This window comes from Bufo gargarizans, chromosome 5, assembly GCF_014858855.1.
Source record: "Bufo gargarizans isolate SCDJY-AF-19 chromosome 5, ASM1485885v1, whole genome shotgun sequence".
In the NCBI taxonomy this organism is placed as follows: domain Eukaryota; kingdom Metazoa; phylum Chordata; class Amphibia; order Anura; family Bufonidae; genus Bufo; species Bufo gargarizans.
Window position 1 is genome coordinate 53,965,439 of NC_058084.1, and position 16,300 is coordinate 53,981,738.

Consider the following 16,300-nt stretch of genomic DNA (forward strand, 5'->3'; position numbering starts at 1 on the left):
CCCCTGCCCATAAGTGGGTATTACCAGGTGGGTTTGGGGTGTTCCCCTGGGTGGGACTTAAATGCCTTAATTTTACCTACTGATACTTTGGTAAGTATGAGTACAGCGGCTGGACTTGGTATGGTAGCTCAGCCTCTTTCACTTCAATAGAATTGAGCAGAAACTAGTGACCAATGAATGTGACGTTGGTTAATGTAACACACACTTCAGTCCCTCAACTACAGGTTTCTCAGATGCTTTGTACACTATAGATCCTTAAAGGGTTTTTCCCAGAATCAAATTGCATCCCTTGTCCACAGGATAGGTCAAAGTCTATGGGACTATTTTATGGAAATAGCAGAGTGTCGGCTCTCTTGGCTGCTTCCCTAAGCCCGGCCATCTTGGGCTGGAGCTTATTCCCATCTCATCATGGAAACTGGGAGATGGGGCAACCTCTTAAATTCAAACAGGGAACACAGGACCTCTCCTTTTTATCAGTGGAAGTCCCAGTGATAAGACCTTCAGGGATCAGACACTTATTCCCTATCCTATGAATAATGGGTAAGTTTGATTCTGAGGAAAAAAAACTTTATCGGGAAATACAGGGAGTGCAGAATTATTAGGCAAGTTGTATTTTTGAGGATTAATTTTATTATTGAACAACAACCATGTTCTCAATGAACCCAAAAAACTCATTAATATCAAAGCTAAATATTTTTGGAAGTAGTTTTTAGTTTGTTTTTAGTTTTAGCTATTTTAGGGGGATATCTGTGTGTGCACGTGACTATTACTGTGCATAATTATTAGGCAACTTAACAAAAAACAAATATATACCCATTTCAATTATTTATTTTTACCAGTGAAACCAATATAACATCTCAACATTCACAAATATACATTTCTGACATTCAAAAACAAAACAAAAACATAAAAAAAAATTAAGAGTGCTGCATCTCTCTGCAAGATATCTCACTATTTTTGACTTTTCTGAGCCTGTCAAGTCCTTCTTTTGACCCATTTTGCCAAAGGAAAGGAAGTTGCCTAATAATTATGCACACCTGATATAGGGTGTTGATGTCATTAGACCACACCCCTTCTCATTACAGAGATGCACATCACCTAATATGCTTAATTGGTAGTAGGCTTTCGAGCCTATACAGCTTGGAGTAGGACAACATGCATAAAGAGGATGATGTGGTCAAAATACTAATTTGCCTAATAATTCTGCACTCCCTGTAATTACTGCTTCGCGTTCCTGGGCTCTACAGTAGATGTTGCCAAAATGACGCACCCTCTCTGACATCACTTCCTGTTCTGCAGCTATTGGCTGATGCTGCAACTCGCAGACTTCCTGTTCTGCCCACCCCTCTGTATCCATTTTATCAATGATGAAAGGTTTCGTTTTAAAGACACTTTTTTTTCCTCTGCATTACTGCAATATGCAGTTGTAACAGGCCGGCCAGCTTCAAACATTCATGGTCTTCATGGTTACAGAATTTTTTAACCGTTTTATCAGAAATACACGAGTGCACCCATGGAAGGGAACAATAATTTCCATAATTGGAATTAATTTTCTGCTTTCAGGATAAGCAACCTAATAATGAAATATACTGCAATATTGGGTCAGGTTTGGGAATCTTTAGACCTGTGACCTGATCAAGCCATCTTGTGAAGGATTTACCTTACTACAGATACCTTACGTCATGTATGAAAAAGTGATGTAGATAAAAATCTGTAATGTTCTTCATAGCAGCCTATCAGAATCATACTAACAATTTCCCAGTAGTGTCCTTGGTGAACTTTACAATTCCTAATTGCATGATATTACATTTCTCTTTATGTCTCGCTTTTGCTTGTATGCTTGTCTCATCTTTGTTTTACTAACCATTGTTCTTCTGATATTCAATTTTCTATGTATTTTCTTTACTAGTCCCTCATAACTCGGCCAATCTTTCTGCTGCCAGAGGGCCCTCCCATCATGTTGGGTTAAATACACCAGGTATTGGCAAAGTGTAGACTATTTAAGGACAATGTGTAGACTTCCTACGGTATATAAATCCATGTATTTCACAGGTGGAAGTCAGAAAAGTTGCAACCACCGACTTAAGGAAGTTATCCTCGTTGACCGAATACACGGTGGCCGTCTTCTCTGTTTTTGATGAAGGACAATCCGAGCCCCTCACTGGCACTTTCACCACCAGTAAGTCTAGAACAGCAGAGGTGGCTAGACCTGAACATCTTACAAAGTGTCTCCACCAAGGTCAAACATACAGAATAGGCTGCCCTGAAGATTCTATAGGGCCATGGATAGTAGGGACTGTGCCTTGCTAATGGTTGACCACTTCTAATTAGGTTCAGTATGTTTCCACAGAGTTCCCTGATGGGTTTTTTTTTATATATGGATTTTTTTAAGGCTAGTTTAGAAATTTCACTTTAGGAAATTTTGAGTTAACAGAGGAGCCAGACTTTACAGTGGCTACAACAAAGAATGTCTCACTTTAGAGGACCCAGGCACCCATGTGTTACATAGAAAGTCCATTGACTTCAAGTATAACCGTGTAACGCTTCAGTTCGCCTGTGATAGAACAGCAAGAGAATTGAACAGTTGTTGCCTCTTATTTTTGTGGCCCTTTTTGACATAAGGACATGTTCAAAGGCAGATGGCCCCTTTTGATGAGATGTTGAAGTGAAATCACGAGACATTGCGGGGGGGAGGGGGGATTGAATTTTAACATGGGGAGATACTGTACATACATTAGCCAGGAGTTGAAATTGGCTTGACAATATTTGACTCTGACAATTCACTCCTACTTGCTAGAAGGGTCCGTTGACAATAAGCTGATCAGTTGTAAACTGTGAGGAAACCTGTAAGTAAGTGTTAAGTTTCCCTGCAGCTCCACCGCAGGGCAAACTAATCATTACACAGTGTCCATTGGGTTGTATGTGTAATGCAGGATAGGACAGGTCCTCCAGAACGATGAGAGACTCTTTCCAGCTCTTCTCCACTCTGGAGATATAAGGATCCTAAACGGAGGACCCCTGATATTAACCCCATTCCATTCCTTTTTCTGATATACCACTCATGTCCTGTGTTATTATAACAATATAAAAATCCTTATACATTTCTGTCTATGAATCCATTGTCATTTCCACCCACAGAGCCAGTGCCCTCTCCTCGTGATCTGAATGTGAGAGATATAACCTCACACAGTTTTAGAGCTTACTGGATACGCTTTGCTCCAGATATCGTCATGTACAGATTGAGATGGACGCCCCGCAATGGTGGTAACACTCAGGAGGTAAATTTTCTATTTACTCAGTAAATTTTTCCTGAGATGACCCTGAGTAGATGTTAAAGGGTTTTTCCAGGAATTCAATATTGATGGCCTGCCCTCAGGATAGGTCATCAATATCTGATTAATAGTAATCCAACTCCCAGCACCCCTGCCAATCAGCATACCAAGCACAGCGCCATACATAGTATAGTGGCTGTGCTTGGTATTGCAGCCCAGGTCCATTCACTTGGCCATGTGACTGATGAATATGACATCACCTGCCTAGTAGGCGGCAGCAGAACTCACCTCTTACAGCTAACATACAGAGCTACCTTTCTGCCTGACTCTATGGAGCTAAAAATAAAGTCTTGCAGACTGAAAAATTGGTATTTGCATTGTTTTTTCATTTCCCTAATGTCAAACCAAATTAATATTTTTGACATTTTCACCCAATAGGAAACCCTAGATTGTTTGTTATCATCCATATTTCAATCAATTTCTTTTTCGTTTTTCCTCGTAGGCTCTTGTAAAGGGAGATGTCACCTCCTATCTTATGGATGGCCTAACACACAGCACAGAATATGAAGTTTCCCTGTCCGCCATATTTCCTGATGAAACTGAAAGTGATTCCCTATCAGCTTTGGCTACAACCTGTAAGGAATCTCTTTGCTCAGACAATCATATACAGGATTTTTTGGACTATAAGACTCGCTTTCAGCAGGAAATATCTTGCTTAAAAGTGCCTGCGTCTTATACTCTGCAGTCAGGGTGTTCTAGTAGTGCCAGACGTCCCTGACTGCTTCCTTAAAGGGAACCTGTCACCGGGATTTTGTGTAGAGAGCTGAGGACATGGGCTGCTAGATGGTCGCTAGCACATCCGCAATATCCAGTCCCCATAGCTCTGTGTGCTTTTATTGTGTAAAAAAACGGATTTGATACATATGCAAATTAACCTGAGATGAGTCCTGTACATGAGAGAAGTCAGGGACAGGACTCATCTCAGGTTAATTTGCATATGTATCAAATCGGTTTTTTTTACCCAATAAAAGCACACAGAGCTATGGGGACTGGGTATTGCGGATGTGCTGGCGGCCGTCTAGCAACCCATGTCCTCAGCTCTATACACAAGATCCCGGTGACAGGTTCCCTTTAATGATCCGGCAGAGCGCTCATACAGCGCTTTGCTGGATTAATGAGATTGATGAATATCAATCTGTGTGATCAGTGCTGACAAAAGAGGAGGATGACAATCATTCAGCTAATGGAGTGGACTGTGAGGAACCCATTCCTCCTCATGCTGAAGGTCCCCAGGCAGCAGGGAAAGACATAAATGACGTTTGATGATGTCATCAGGGTACCGTATGTGGCTGGTACTGTACACTGTAACTTGTGATCTTTATTGTGATGTTGATACACTAGACTATTAAAGCAACATTGACTCCTGTTCCTCTAAAAACGACCAGGAAATGATTTGTTTTTTACATTTTCTGTTGTCTAAACCTGAGCGGTGTCTTATGGTCAGGTGCATCTTATAGTCTGAAAAATACTGTATATTCTTTGAGACAGGTAGAAGTTGAGAAAGTTGTGGATATAAAAACAGGGTAGATGTAGGGAATGAGAATTTCCCATGCTTTTCCTGTTGGGCTTTTTTGCTGTATTGTCTTCTGCTGACAGATTGCCAGTGGCTTCCTTGTTATGGTATTTAGGTCTATGGAGGACCAGGGGCATGAGTTGACTGTTGCTCTTAGCTAGGAGTTGTAGTTTTGTCAATTTAGGAGAATACCAGGCTGGGGACCACTAGGCTATGGTGACCATAGACCAGTGCTTAAAGGAGTTAGGTGTGTCCTATAAAATTGATAGCCTATCCTTAGGATAGGCAATCAATATCAGATTGTGGGGATCTAGGTCTTGGCGCACCTGCTGATTAGCTGATTGAAAGGACCACATCCCCCATTTGTTTTTACCAGTCACAGCTCCATATGTTTAGTAGTGGCTGCGCCTGGTACTGCAGCTCCCATTTACTTAAATTAAATTGGGCTACTCTGTGCAGCGAGTGCTGTGGACCCTGATTGGGTTTGGTACCACGAGTCAAATCTCCATGATCACAGAATTATATAGTGCCAAGCAGTAAAGACATAATAGTGCCAACAGTGTCAAATAATGTGACGTAAGTTTAGGCCATGATGGTGGCAGGATGATTCATGCCCCTTGAGCATGCTGCCCAGTAAGTAGCAGTTTCACTATAATGACTGGTATTCTGTAGGTACAATAATAAAGCATAACTGTATATCAATATGACCTTTGCTTATAATTTCAGTGATAAGGACTACGACTACTCCAACTACAGCAAGACCCACGACACAAGGTACATGAGTAATGTATTTCATGATTATTAGTTTGATTGTTCTAAATCTGTAAACCTCTGCCTATTGTTATGAATGGAAAGCGTAGTCTTTAACATGTTGATAACACATGATACAGTACCTGTATGTAGACATAGGCAGACGACCACCTGCTGAGGTGGTCAGTGCGTATTAGAAGGCAGCATTGAAGTGTTAGTTCCATTTAAATAAGGGTTTTTACTGTATAATCAAAAGTTCTGCAAGTTTCTAATATGCTTTGTTTATCAAATCCAACCATTTTCAAAATCCCTGCTTGCTGTAAACAGAGACATTTTTGTTTAAAGGGGTTGGTCCATCTGGGACACTGATGGCATATCGCTAGGATATTGGGCCCAGATATGGGAAGCCGAGCACTGGCTCAGCTATTTCCAGCAATCCCATAGTGGTGAATGGAGCAGTGGACACATTTGCATGGTGCATCCTCCATTAACCTATGGGCACGCTCAGCTATTTTTTAGAATTCCCATAGTGATGAATGGAGAGCATGCTACACATCCGCGGTGTGCTTTTCTTCACTTTGAGTGCCCTTTCCCTATATGGGAGATTCACACCTATCTGACATTTATGGCTTATTCTAGCAATATGCCATCCATGTCCCAGATGGGCTAACCCAGACTTAGTATTCATCACAGCTGAGGGTTTGTATGCATCCAGTCTAAGGCTCCATTCACACGTCCGTAATAATGGGTCCGCATCCATTCCGCAAATTGCGGAACGGGTGCGGACCCATTCATTCTCTATGGGGCAGGAATGGATGTGGAAAGCACGCAGTGTGTTGTCCGCATCCGCATTTCCGGAGCGCGCCGCCGATCTAGAACATGTCCTATTCTTGTCGGCAATTGCTGAAAAGAATAGGCATTTCTATGGGGGTGCCGGCCATGTGTGTTGCAGATCCGCAATGCACTACGAACGTGTGAATGGACCCTAAGCAGTCCTCTAGCACAAATTTTCTCTCCTGATGGTTTGCTACAATACTTCAGTGGAGGACAGGCTATATAACATTTGCTAAATATTTTTAGATAAAACTATAATATAAGTTAATAGTCTTGCAACAGATTACTGTAGCATAGAATATGTATATATAGTTTATTGTAGAATATAATATACTGCATATTGGTTATTGTAGAATATAAAGTATATAGCTATATCTATTTGTAGAATCAAATATATTCAGTGCCTTGAAAAAGTATTCATACCCCTTCAACTTTTTCAAATTTTTTCAAGTTATACCCACAAACTTAAAGGGTTGTCTGGGTTCAGAACTGAACTTGGACATATCCCCTTCTTCACCCAGGCAGCATTGAGTGGAGCATTGGATCATTTCATGCTCCGATGCTCTCCCTTGCCTTGCACTGAATCGCGCAGGGAAGGGCTTTTTTCAGCAAATCCTGGGGCGTACTGGGTCTCTGTTAGGCGGAGGCTTCCACCTAGCAGTGTTCCCGGTGATGTCACCAGCACTAATGGACAGGCTTTTAAAACAGCTAGGGCAGCGCTAAAGCCTGTCCACTAGTGCCGGTGACTTCACCGGCAACATCTCTAGGCATAAGCCTCTGCCTAGCAGTGTAAAAATGTAAACAAAAAAGCCCCTGCCCTGCACGATACAGCACGGGGCAAGGGAGAGCATCAGAGCATGAAATGTAAAAGGTGAAAAGGGGGACATGTCCAGGTTCAGCTCTAAACCTGGACAACTCCTTTAAATGTATTTTATTGGGCTTTTAAGTGATAGACAACATAAAGTAGCAAGTATGTTTGAAGTGAACAAAAATAACGATACATGGTTGTAATAAAAATCTGGAAAGTTTGGAGTGCATTTGTATTCAGGCCCCTGACTCTGCCCTAAATAAAATTCAGTGTGATCAATTGCCTTCAGAAGTCACCTAAATAGAGTCCACCTCTGTGTAGTTTATTCTCAGTATAACTACAACTGTTCTGTGAAGGCTTTAGAGGTTTGTTAGAGAACATTAGTGATCAAACAGCATCAGGAAAAGCAGGGAACACACTAGACAGGTCAGGGATAAAGCTGATGAGAAGTATAATGCAGAGTTAGGTTATAAAATAAGTTCCCAAGCTCTGAACATCTCACGGAGCACTGGTCTTTCCATCTTCCGAAAAATATGACACAACTGCAAACCTACCAAGACATGGCTGTCCTCCTAAACTTATAGCCCAGGCAAGGAGAGCAATAATTAGAGAAGCAGCCAAGAGGCCCATGGTAAGTCTTTAGGAGCTGCAGAGATCCACAGTTAAGGTGGGAGAATCTGTCCACAGGACAACTATTAGTCGTGTACTCCACAAATCTGGCCTTTACGGAAGAGTGACCAGAAGAAAGACATTTTGAAAAGTAAGTCATAAGTAGTCCTGCAGTTTGCTACAAGCCATGTGGGGGACACAGCAAATATGTGGTAGGTGGTGTTCTGGCCAGATGAGACACACATGCACATCACCCTGAACACACCATCCTCACCGTGACTGACTAAGCTTGAGCTATTTTGCATAGAAGAACAGGCACAAATTTCAGCTTCTAGATGTGCAAAGCTGGTAGAAACATAGCCCAAAAGACTTGCAGCTGTAATTGCAGCAAAAGGTGGTCCTACAAAGTATTGACTCAGGGGGGCTGAATAGAAATGCACACTTTCCAGATTTTTATTTATTAAAACATTTTGAAAACCATCTATCATTTTCTTCTCACTTCACACATACTTGTTACATTATGTTGGTCTATCACATAAAATCCCAATCAAACAAATTTAAGTTTGTGAGTGTAACATGAAACAATGTTGAAAAATTCAAGCGGTATGAATACTTTTTTAAGGCACTGTATATGGCGTACCTTATTGTAGAATATAATATATTTATATACCTTATTGCCATTACAGTGATCCGCTTGGGTATCAGAAACCTTTTAATAGATGAAGAGACCACATCCAGCCTCCTCGTTTCATGGTCTATGACAGATGCCAACATTCGCCAATACCTCATATCCTATGCTACTGCAAATGGAGATCGTGAAGAAACGGTAAGATATTGGGTTGGGTCATAAGTGGGGGTTCCTTCACTAAGGGCAATAATTTTGTTTGTTGCTCTAGCCTCACTATCGCCCCCTATTACCTCTGGATATAACGCTCCTCTTTCATGGTTACAGTCAATGTATTAGGATCACATTTTAAAGTGTTATTCATCTTGGCAATTGGTCTCCAACCCGCATCCCTACAACCTCTGCAAAACTAAAACTCGCACCATGCTAGAAGGTTAGCGGTCATTAATGGAGACTAAGTTAGCCATAGACATGATTAGAGATGAGCGAAGTTCTTCAAATTTCGATTTGGCTGCTTCGCTGAATTTTACAGTTACAGAAAAAATAATGAAATCTTACTTACCACCTCCATTTGCTCACGACTGACCACCCGCCGCCATCTTGCTAGAAGATCTGCAGTGAAATATCATGCAGCGCGGTGTGGTGATGTCATACGGCCGAGATCTTAAATCAAGATGGTGGCGGCCGGCCCATCGCAAGCAAATGGATCAGGTAAGTATGATTTATTTTTAATTTTTTAGTTTTTTACACTAATTCAGTTAAACCACAAGCACTAATAATGACAATTGCTAACAATTCACACACAAAAAATAATTCATTTTGATTGCATGTGTGTTACTTAAACGGCTTGTTACTCAAAGGGCTTGTACAACCCGATCTATAAATCACTACAAAGTACAGTTCCTGTTCCAGTCAGCTGAGTGCAAAAATGCACGACATAGCGTTTTGCATTTAGGCCAAAAAGTTTATTTTAAAAGGAGCTTCCAGTTCAAGAAAAAAACTGGGGACCTTCTTTTAATCTTTTCAGCTTCAGATCTTCCAGTTCCCAGACTCCTCTTTTGCCATCCAAGATGGCCGAACCACTTCTTAGACTATCTGGTGCCCAAGACACTACTTGCTGCTCTCAGATTGACCAGCAATGCTCATGTGGACGGTGTTAGTCAATCTAAAAGCAGGGCTGGCCAAGTAGAAAGTGCACAGTAGGCACCAGGTGGCCTAAGAAGTGATGCTCCATCTTGGGCAGCAGAAGAGAAGCCTGGGAATAAGCGAATCAGCAACTAAAAAGATAAAAAAGGAGATCACCAGGTAAGTGTTCTGTTCGTTACACTAGATAATGTGATTTTTTTCTTAAAACGAAGGGTATCTTTAATGGTCACCATATAATACTACATTTCCCCTCTAGTGACCACTGACTGCAGGGTAAATGTGTGGTTGTCTGCAGCTTCAGGTTTCTACAACCAGATTAGGTGATCACTGCAGGCTGTTTGCTTTAGAGAACTGGTTCCAAGCAATGGAGTCTATGTTCTTATGCTAACCAGCAACACAGTAGTCAAAAATGCTGTATGTGACCATTGGATCAGGAACAAATCCTCCCATCTACGGCCAGGTGTAACTAATATAATAACTGTAAAAGCAAACACAATGTAACAGCACTTTGCAAACGTAGAATATACAGTGCCTTGCAAAAGTATTCACCCCCCTTGACTTTTCCCGTATTTTGTTACATTACAGCCTTACGTTCAATGTTTTGTTAATCAAAATTTCATGTGATGGATCAGAACACAATAGTCTAAGTCGGTGAAGTGAAATGAGAAAAATATATAAATTAAACTACTGTTTCGAAATAGAAAACAGAAAATTGGCATGTGCGTATGTATTCACCCCCTTTTGTTAGAAAGCCCATAAAAAGCTCTGGTGCAACCAATTACCTTCAGAAGTCACATAATTAGTGAAATGATGTCCACCTGTGTGCATTCTAAGTGTCACATCATCTGTCATTACATATGCACACCTTTTTTTAACCATCCCAGGACCGCCGCACGCAGGATTGCATCCTGACGGCGGCCCTGTTGTTCCTCCTAGACGCGCGTCATCTCGCGAGAGGCGAGATTTCCTGTGAACGTGCGCACACAGGAGCGCGCGTTCACAGGAACCGAAGGTAAACCAGTGGATCTACAGCCTGCCAGCGGAGATCATTCGCTGGCAGGCTGTAGATGCGATTTTTAACCCCTGAAAGGTATATCAGATGCTGTTTTGTTAACAGCGTCTGATATACCTGCTACCTGGTCCTCTGGTGGTCCCTTTTGCTTGGATCGACCACCAGAGGACACAGGCAGCTCTGTAATAAGTAGCACCAAACACCACTACACTACACTCCCCCCTGTCACTTATTAACCCCTTATTAACCCCTGATTACCCCCCTGTCATTGATCACCCCCCCGTAAGGCTCCATTCAGACGTCCGTATGTGTTTTGCAGATCCGTGGATCCACAGATCCGCAAAACACAGACACCGCGGATCTGCAAAACACGGACACCGGCAATGTGCTTTCCGCTTTTTGCGGATCCGCACATTGCCAGAACTATATAGAAAATGCCTTATCTTGTCCGCAATTGCGGACAAGAATAGGACATGTTCTATAGGCTCTACAAAAAACGCAGTGTTCGCCCGATCAGGCCTGATCTTGTGCGCACACTTGCGTTCAGTCCGCCCCACCGCAGTGACAGAATTTATTTTTTTTGATCACTGCAAAAACACCGTAAAATCGCTGCGGTGCTATAAAGATCACTTTTGAGGGGCATGGCGAGTTCATTAGCGGAATTTTTTTTTTATATTTTTTTTTTCTTACAAAGTCTCATATTCCACTAACTTGTGACAAAAAATAAAATGGAAAGAAGACACCCCAAGGTATTCCGTGAGGGGCATGGCGAGTTCCTAGAATATATTTTTTTTTTGGCACGTTAGCGGAAAATGTTTTTTGGGTTTTTTTTTCTCTTACAAAATCATTTTCCGCTAACTTGTGCCAAAAAAAATAAATTCTAGAAACTCGCCATGGAATACCTTGGGGTGTCTTCTTTCCAAAATGGGGTCACTTGTGGGGTATTTATACTGCCCTGGCATTTTAGGGGCCCTAAAGCGTGAGAAGAAGTCTGGAATCCAAATGTCTAAAAATGCCCTCCTAAAAGGTACTCATTGGAATTTGGGCCCCTTTGCGCACCTAGGCTGCAAAAAAGTGTCACACATGTGGTATCGCCGTACTCAGGAGAAGTAGCGTAATGTGTTTTGGGGTGTCTTTTTACATATACCCATGCTGGGTGAGAGAAATTTCTCTCTAAAAGACAACTTTTCCCATTTTTTTATACAGAGATATTTCTCTCACCCAGCATGGGTATATGTAAAAATACACCCCAAAACACATTTCCCTACTTCTCCTGAGTACGGCGATACCACATGTGTGACACTTTTTTGCAGCCTAGGTGCGTAAAGGGGCCGAAAGTCTAACGAGTACCTTTTAGGCTTTACAGGGTTGCTCACAATTTAGCCCTGCCCAAAATGCCAGAACAGTAAACACACCCCACAAATGACCCCATTTCGGAAAGTAGACACCCCAAAGTATTCGCTGAGGGGCATATTGAGTCCATGAAAGATTTCAGTTTTTGTCACAAGTTAGCAGAAAGGGAGACTTTGTGAGAAAAAAACTAAAAAAATCTATTTCCGCTAACTTGTGCCAACAAAAAAAAATTCTATGAACTCGCCATGCCCCTCATGGAATACCTTGGGGTGTCTTCTTTCCAAAATGGGGTCACATGTGGTGTATTTATACTGCCCTGGCATTTTAGGGGCCCTAAAGCGTGAGAATCCAAATGCCTAAAAATGCCCTCCTAAAAGATACTCATTGGAATTTGTGCCCTGTTGCGCACCTAGGCTGCAAAAAAGTGTCACACATGTGGTATCGCCGTACTCAGGAGAAGTAGGGCAATGTGCTTTAGGGTGTATTTTTACATATACCCATGCTCGGTGAGAGAAATATCTCTGTAAAATGACAACTTTGTATAAAAAAATGGGAAAAGTTGTCTTTTAGAGAGATATTTATCTCACCCAGCATGGGTATATGTAAAAAGACACCCCAAAACACAATGCCCTACTTCTTCTGAGTACGGCGATACCACATGTGTGACACTTTTTTGCAGCCAAGATGCGCAAAGGGGCCCAAATTCCAATGAGTACTTTCAGGATTTCACAGGGCATTTTTACGCATTTGGATTCCAAACTACTTCTCACGCTTTAGGGCCCCTAAAATGCCCGGGCAGTATACCGTGTTTCCCCGAAAATAAGACCGGGTCTTATATTAATTTTAGTCCAAAAAAACACACTAGGGCTTATTTTCAGGGTAGGGCTTATTTTCTTTTCTTAAAAACCTGTTAAAATCTAGGGTAAAAATTCTGTGTCCCGAGCCCCCCCTTATCAGGTCAGGAGTTCGTTTTTTATATCATTAGGTATTTCTGGTACTGTAAAAATACCTGTTTAACAGCGTTTACAGTACGGTACTCTTCTCTGAGGTGATGATTGGTCCCTGTACAGAGAGGTGCGTCAGCCAGCTCCGTGCAAAAAGGGCGGGGGGGGGGGCGCAGACGTCAGCGGGAGGAGGGGAGGAAAATGAAGAGCCGAGATTGCTGCTGACGTCAGCGCGCCGAAGACGGCTTCTGGAGGGAGGAGATCCACGGCAGACGTCAGCGGCAATGAAACAGGGAAGCAGCAGCAGACATCAGCCAGGAGGAGAGAAGAGAACCTCCGGCGGGACAGCAGTGAGCGAAAACTTCTTTTTTTTAAATATACGGTAGCAGCAAACGGAGACACTAGGCAACATTTACAAAGTGTTTTTAAGGAGATTTACTAGGTCTTATTTTCGGGGTAGGGCTTATATTACAGCCCGTCCTGATAATTGAGATAGGGCTTATTTTCGGGGTAGGGCTTACTTTCGGGGAAACACGGTAAATACCCCACAAGTGACCCCATTTTGGAAAGAAGACACCCCAAGGTATTCCGTGAGGGGTATGGTGAGTTCATGTAAAATTTTATGTTTTTGTCACAAGTTAGTGGAATATGAGACTTTGTAAGGAAAAAAAAAACAAAAAACATTTTCTGCTAACTTGTGACAAAAAATAAAAACTTTCATGAACTCACTATGCCCATCAGTGAATACCTTAGGGTGTCTACTTTCCAAAATGGGGTCATTTGTGGGGTGTTTCTACTGTCTGGGCATTGTAGAACCTCAGGAAACATGATAGGTGCTCAGAAAGTCAAAGTGCGTAAATTCACATTTTTGCACCATAGTTTGCAAACGCTATAACTTTTACCCAAACCAATAAATATACACTTATTGCATTTTTTTTTATCAAAGACATGTAGAACAATAAATTTAGAGAAAAATGTATATAGAAATGTAGTTTTAATTGAAAAATTTTACAACAGAAAGTGAAAAATTTAGTTTTTTTGCAAAAATTTAGGTCAATTTCAATTAATAACAAAAAAGTAAAAAAGTCAGCAGCAATGAAATACCACCAAATGAAAGCTCTATTAGTGAGAAGAAAAGGAGGCAAAATTCATTTGGGTGGTAAGTTGTATGACCGAGCAATAAACCGTGAAAGTAGTGCAGTGCAGAATTGTAAAAAGTGGTCTGGTCATTAAGGGGGTTTAAGCTAGGGGGCCTGAAGTGGTTAAAAGGCCCTAGAGGCTGCAACACCTAAGCAGGAGGCATCACTAACCAAACACTGCCATGAAGACCAAGGAACCCTCCAAACAAGTAAGGGACAATGTTGTTGAGAAGTACAAGTCAGGGTTAGGTTATAAAAAAATATTAAAAACTTTGATGATCCCCAGGAGCACCATCAAATCTATCATAATCAAATGGAAAGAACATGGCAAACCTGTCAAGAGATGGCCGCCCACCAAAACTCATAGACCAGGCAAGGGGGGCATTAATCAGAGAGGCAGCATAGAGACCTAAGCTAACCCTGGAGGAGCTGCAGAGTTCCACAGCATAGGATGGAGTATCTGTACATAGGACTAAAATAAGCCGTACACTTCATAGAGTTGGGCTTTATGGCAGAGTGGCCAGAAGAAAGCCATTACTTTTAGCTAAAAACAATAAGGCACATTGTAAGTTTGCGAAAAGGCATGTGGGAGACTCCCAAAATGTATGGAGGAAGGTGCTCTGGTCTGAGGAGACTAAAATTTAACTTTTCGGCCATCAAAGAAAATGCTATGTCTGGCGCAAATCCAACACATCACATAACCCAAAGAACACCATCCCCACAGTAAAACATGGTGGTGGCAGCATCATGCTGTGGGGATGTTCTTCAGCAGCCAGGACTGGGAAACTGGTCAGAGTTGAGGGAAAGATGGATGGTGCTAAATACAGGGATATTCTTGAATAAAACCTGTACCACTCTGTGCTTGATTTGAGGCTAGGATGGAGGTTCACCTTCCAGCAGGACAATGACCCCAAACACACGGCTAAAGCAACACTTAAGTGGTTTAAGGGGAAACATGTAAATGTGTTGGAATGGCCTAGTCAAAGCCCAGATCTCAATCCAATAGAAAATATGTGGTCAGACTTAAAGATCGCTGTTCACAAGTGCAAACCATCCAACTTGAAGGAGCTGGAGCAGTTTTGCAAGGAGGAATGGGCAAAAATCCCAGTGGTAAGATGTGGCAAGCTCATAGAGACTTATCCAAAGTGACTTGGAGCTGTGATTGCCACAAAAATTGGCTCTACAAAGTATTAACTTTAGGGGGGGGGGGAATAGTTATGCACATTGACTTTTTCTGTTATTTTGTCCTATTTGCTGCTTGCTTCACAATAAAAAACAAACAAACATCTTCAAAGTTGTGGGCATGTTCTGTAAATTAAATGATGCAAATCCTCAAACAATCCATGTTAATTCCAGGTTGTGAGGCACCAAAATACCAAAAACGTCAAGGGGATGAATACTTTTGCAAGGCACTGTATGAACTAATGTTATAGTCACTATATAAATGAATATTAGGTACTTAGCAAATATATTTTGATCAACATTATTTGCGCCCGTCAACCACGGTAAGGTGACCTCTTTCTGGCTGGTAACCTACTCTATATGATACCTCTCTGTGTACCAACTGGCCTCTAAATAATTTAGGGAGAGCAGACACCACAATTATACTATGTCTGCTCTGTTAGTTACCTCTCTCTCTGTGCCGGTAGACCTCCAATGAAATCAGGGAGAGCAGACTACAGCTATATATTGCACTAATTAGAGGGGTGGCTCTCCAGCTGTTGCAAACTACTATAAAAGTCTTGGAAACCCCCTTTAATTACTGCAATATATAGCTGTAGTCTGCTCTCCCTAAATCCATTGGAGGCCTGCTGGCACAAAGAGAAATTACAAATAGAGCAGACACAGTATACATGTGGAGTCTGCTCTCCCTAAATTAATTAGAGGCTGGTTGGCACACAGAGAGGTATAATAAAGAGTAGGTTCCCATCCAGAAAGAGGTCACCTTGCCATGGTGGATGGGCACTAATAATGTTTAGCAAAATATACTTGCTAAGTACCTCCTATTCATTCATATAGTGAATATAACATTAGTTCATATAGTCTATGTTTGCAGGGTGCTTTTGCATTGTATTTGCTTTTAGAATTATTGTACTAGTTACAGCTGGCCTTTAAAAACAGCCTGTTGAAAAGGTGGGTTAAGGGCCCTACACAGGCTGAGAATCCACCAGATAATCACTGATGAGCAGGCGCTTGTCGGGAGGGAACAGTTCCTTCCCAACAATCGCCTGATGA

At 41.8% G+C, this 16,300-nt stretch overlaps 1 protein-coding gene across 1 annotated transcript in view; it reads left to right on the forward strand.

The window, feature by feature from the left end:
• COL14A1 (collagen type XIV alpha 1 chain) overlaps positions 1-16,300 on the forward strand; it is a 206,430-nt gene that overhangs the window by 102,360 nt on the left and 87,770 nt on the right. Inside the window, 5 exon segments of the mRNA XM_044294523.1 lie at positions 2,053-2,179; positions 3,139-3,278; positions 3,775-3,907; positions 5,572-5,619; positions 8,533-8,672. Of these exon segments, the coding sequence (XP_044150458.1) occupies positions 2,053-2,179; positions 3,139-3,278; positions 3,775-3,907; positions 5,572-5,619; positions 8,533-8,672 (588 nt within the window).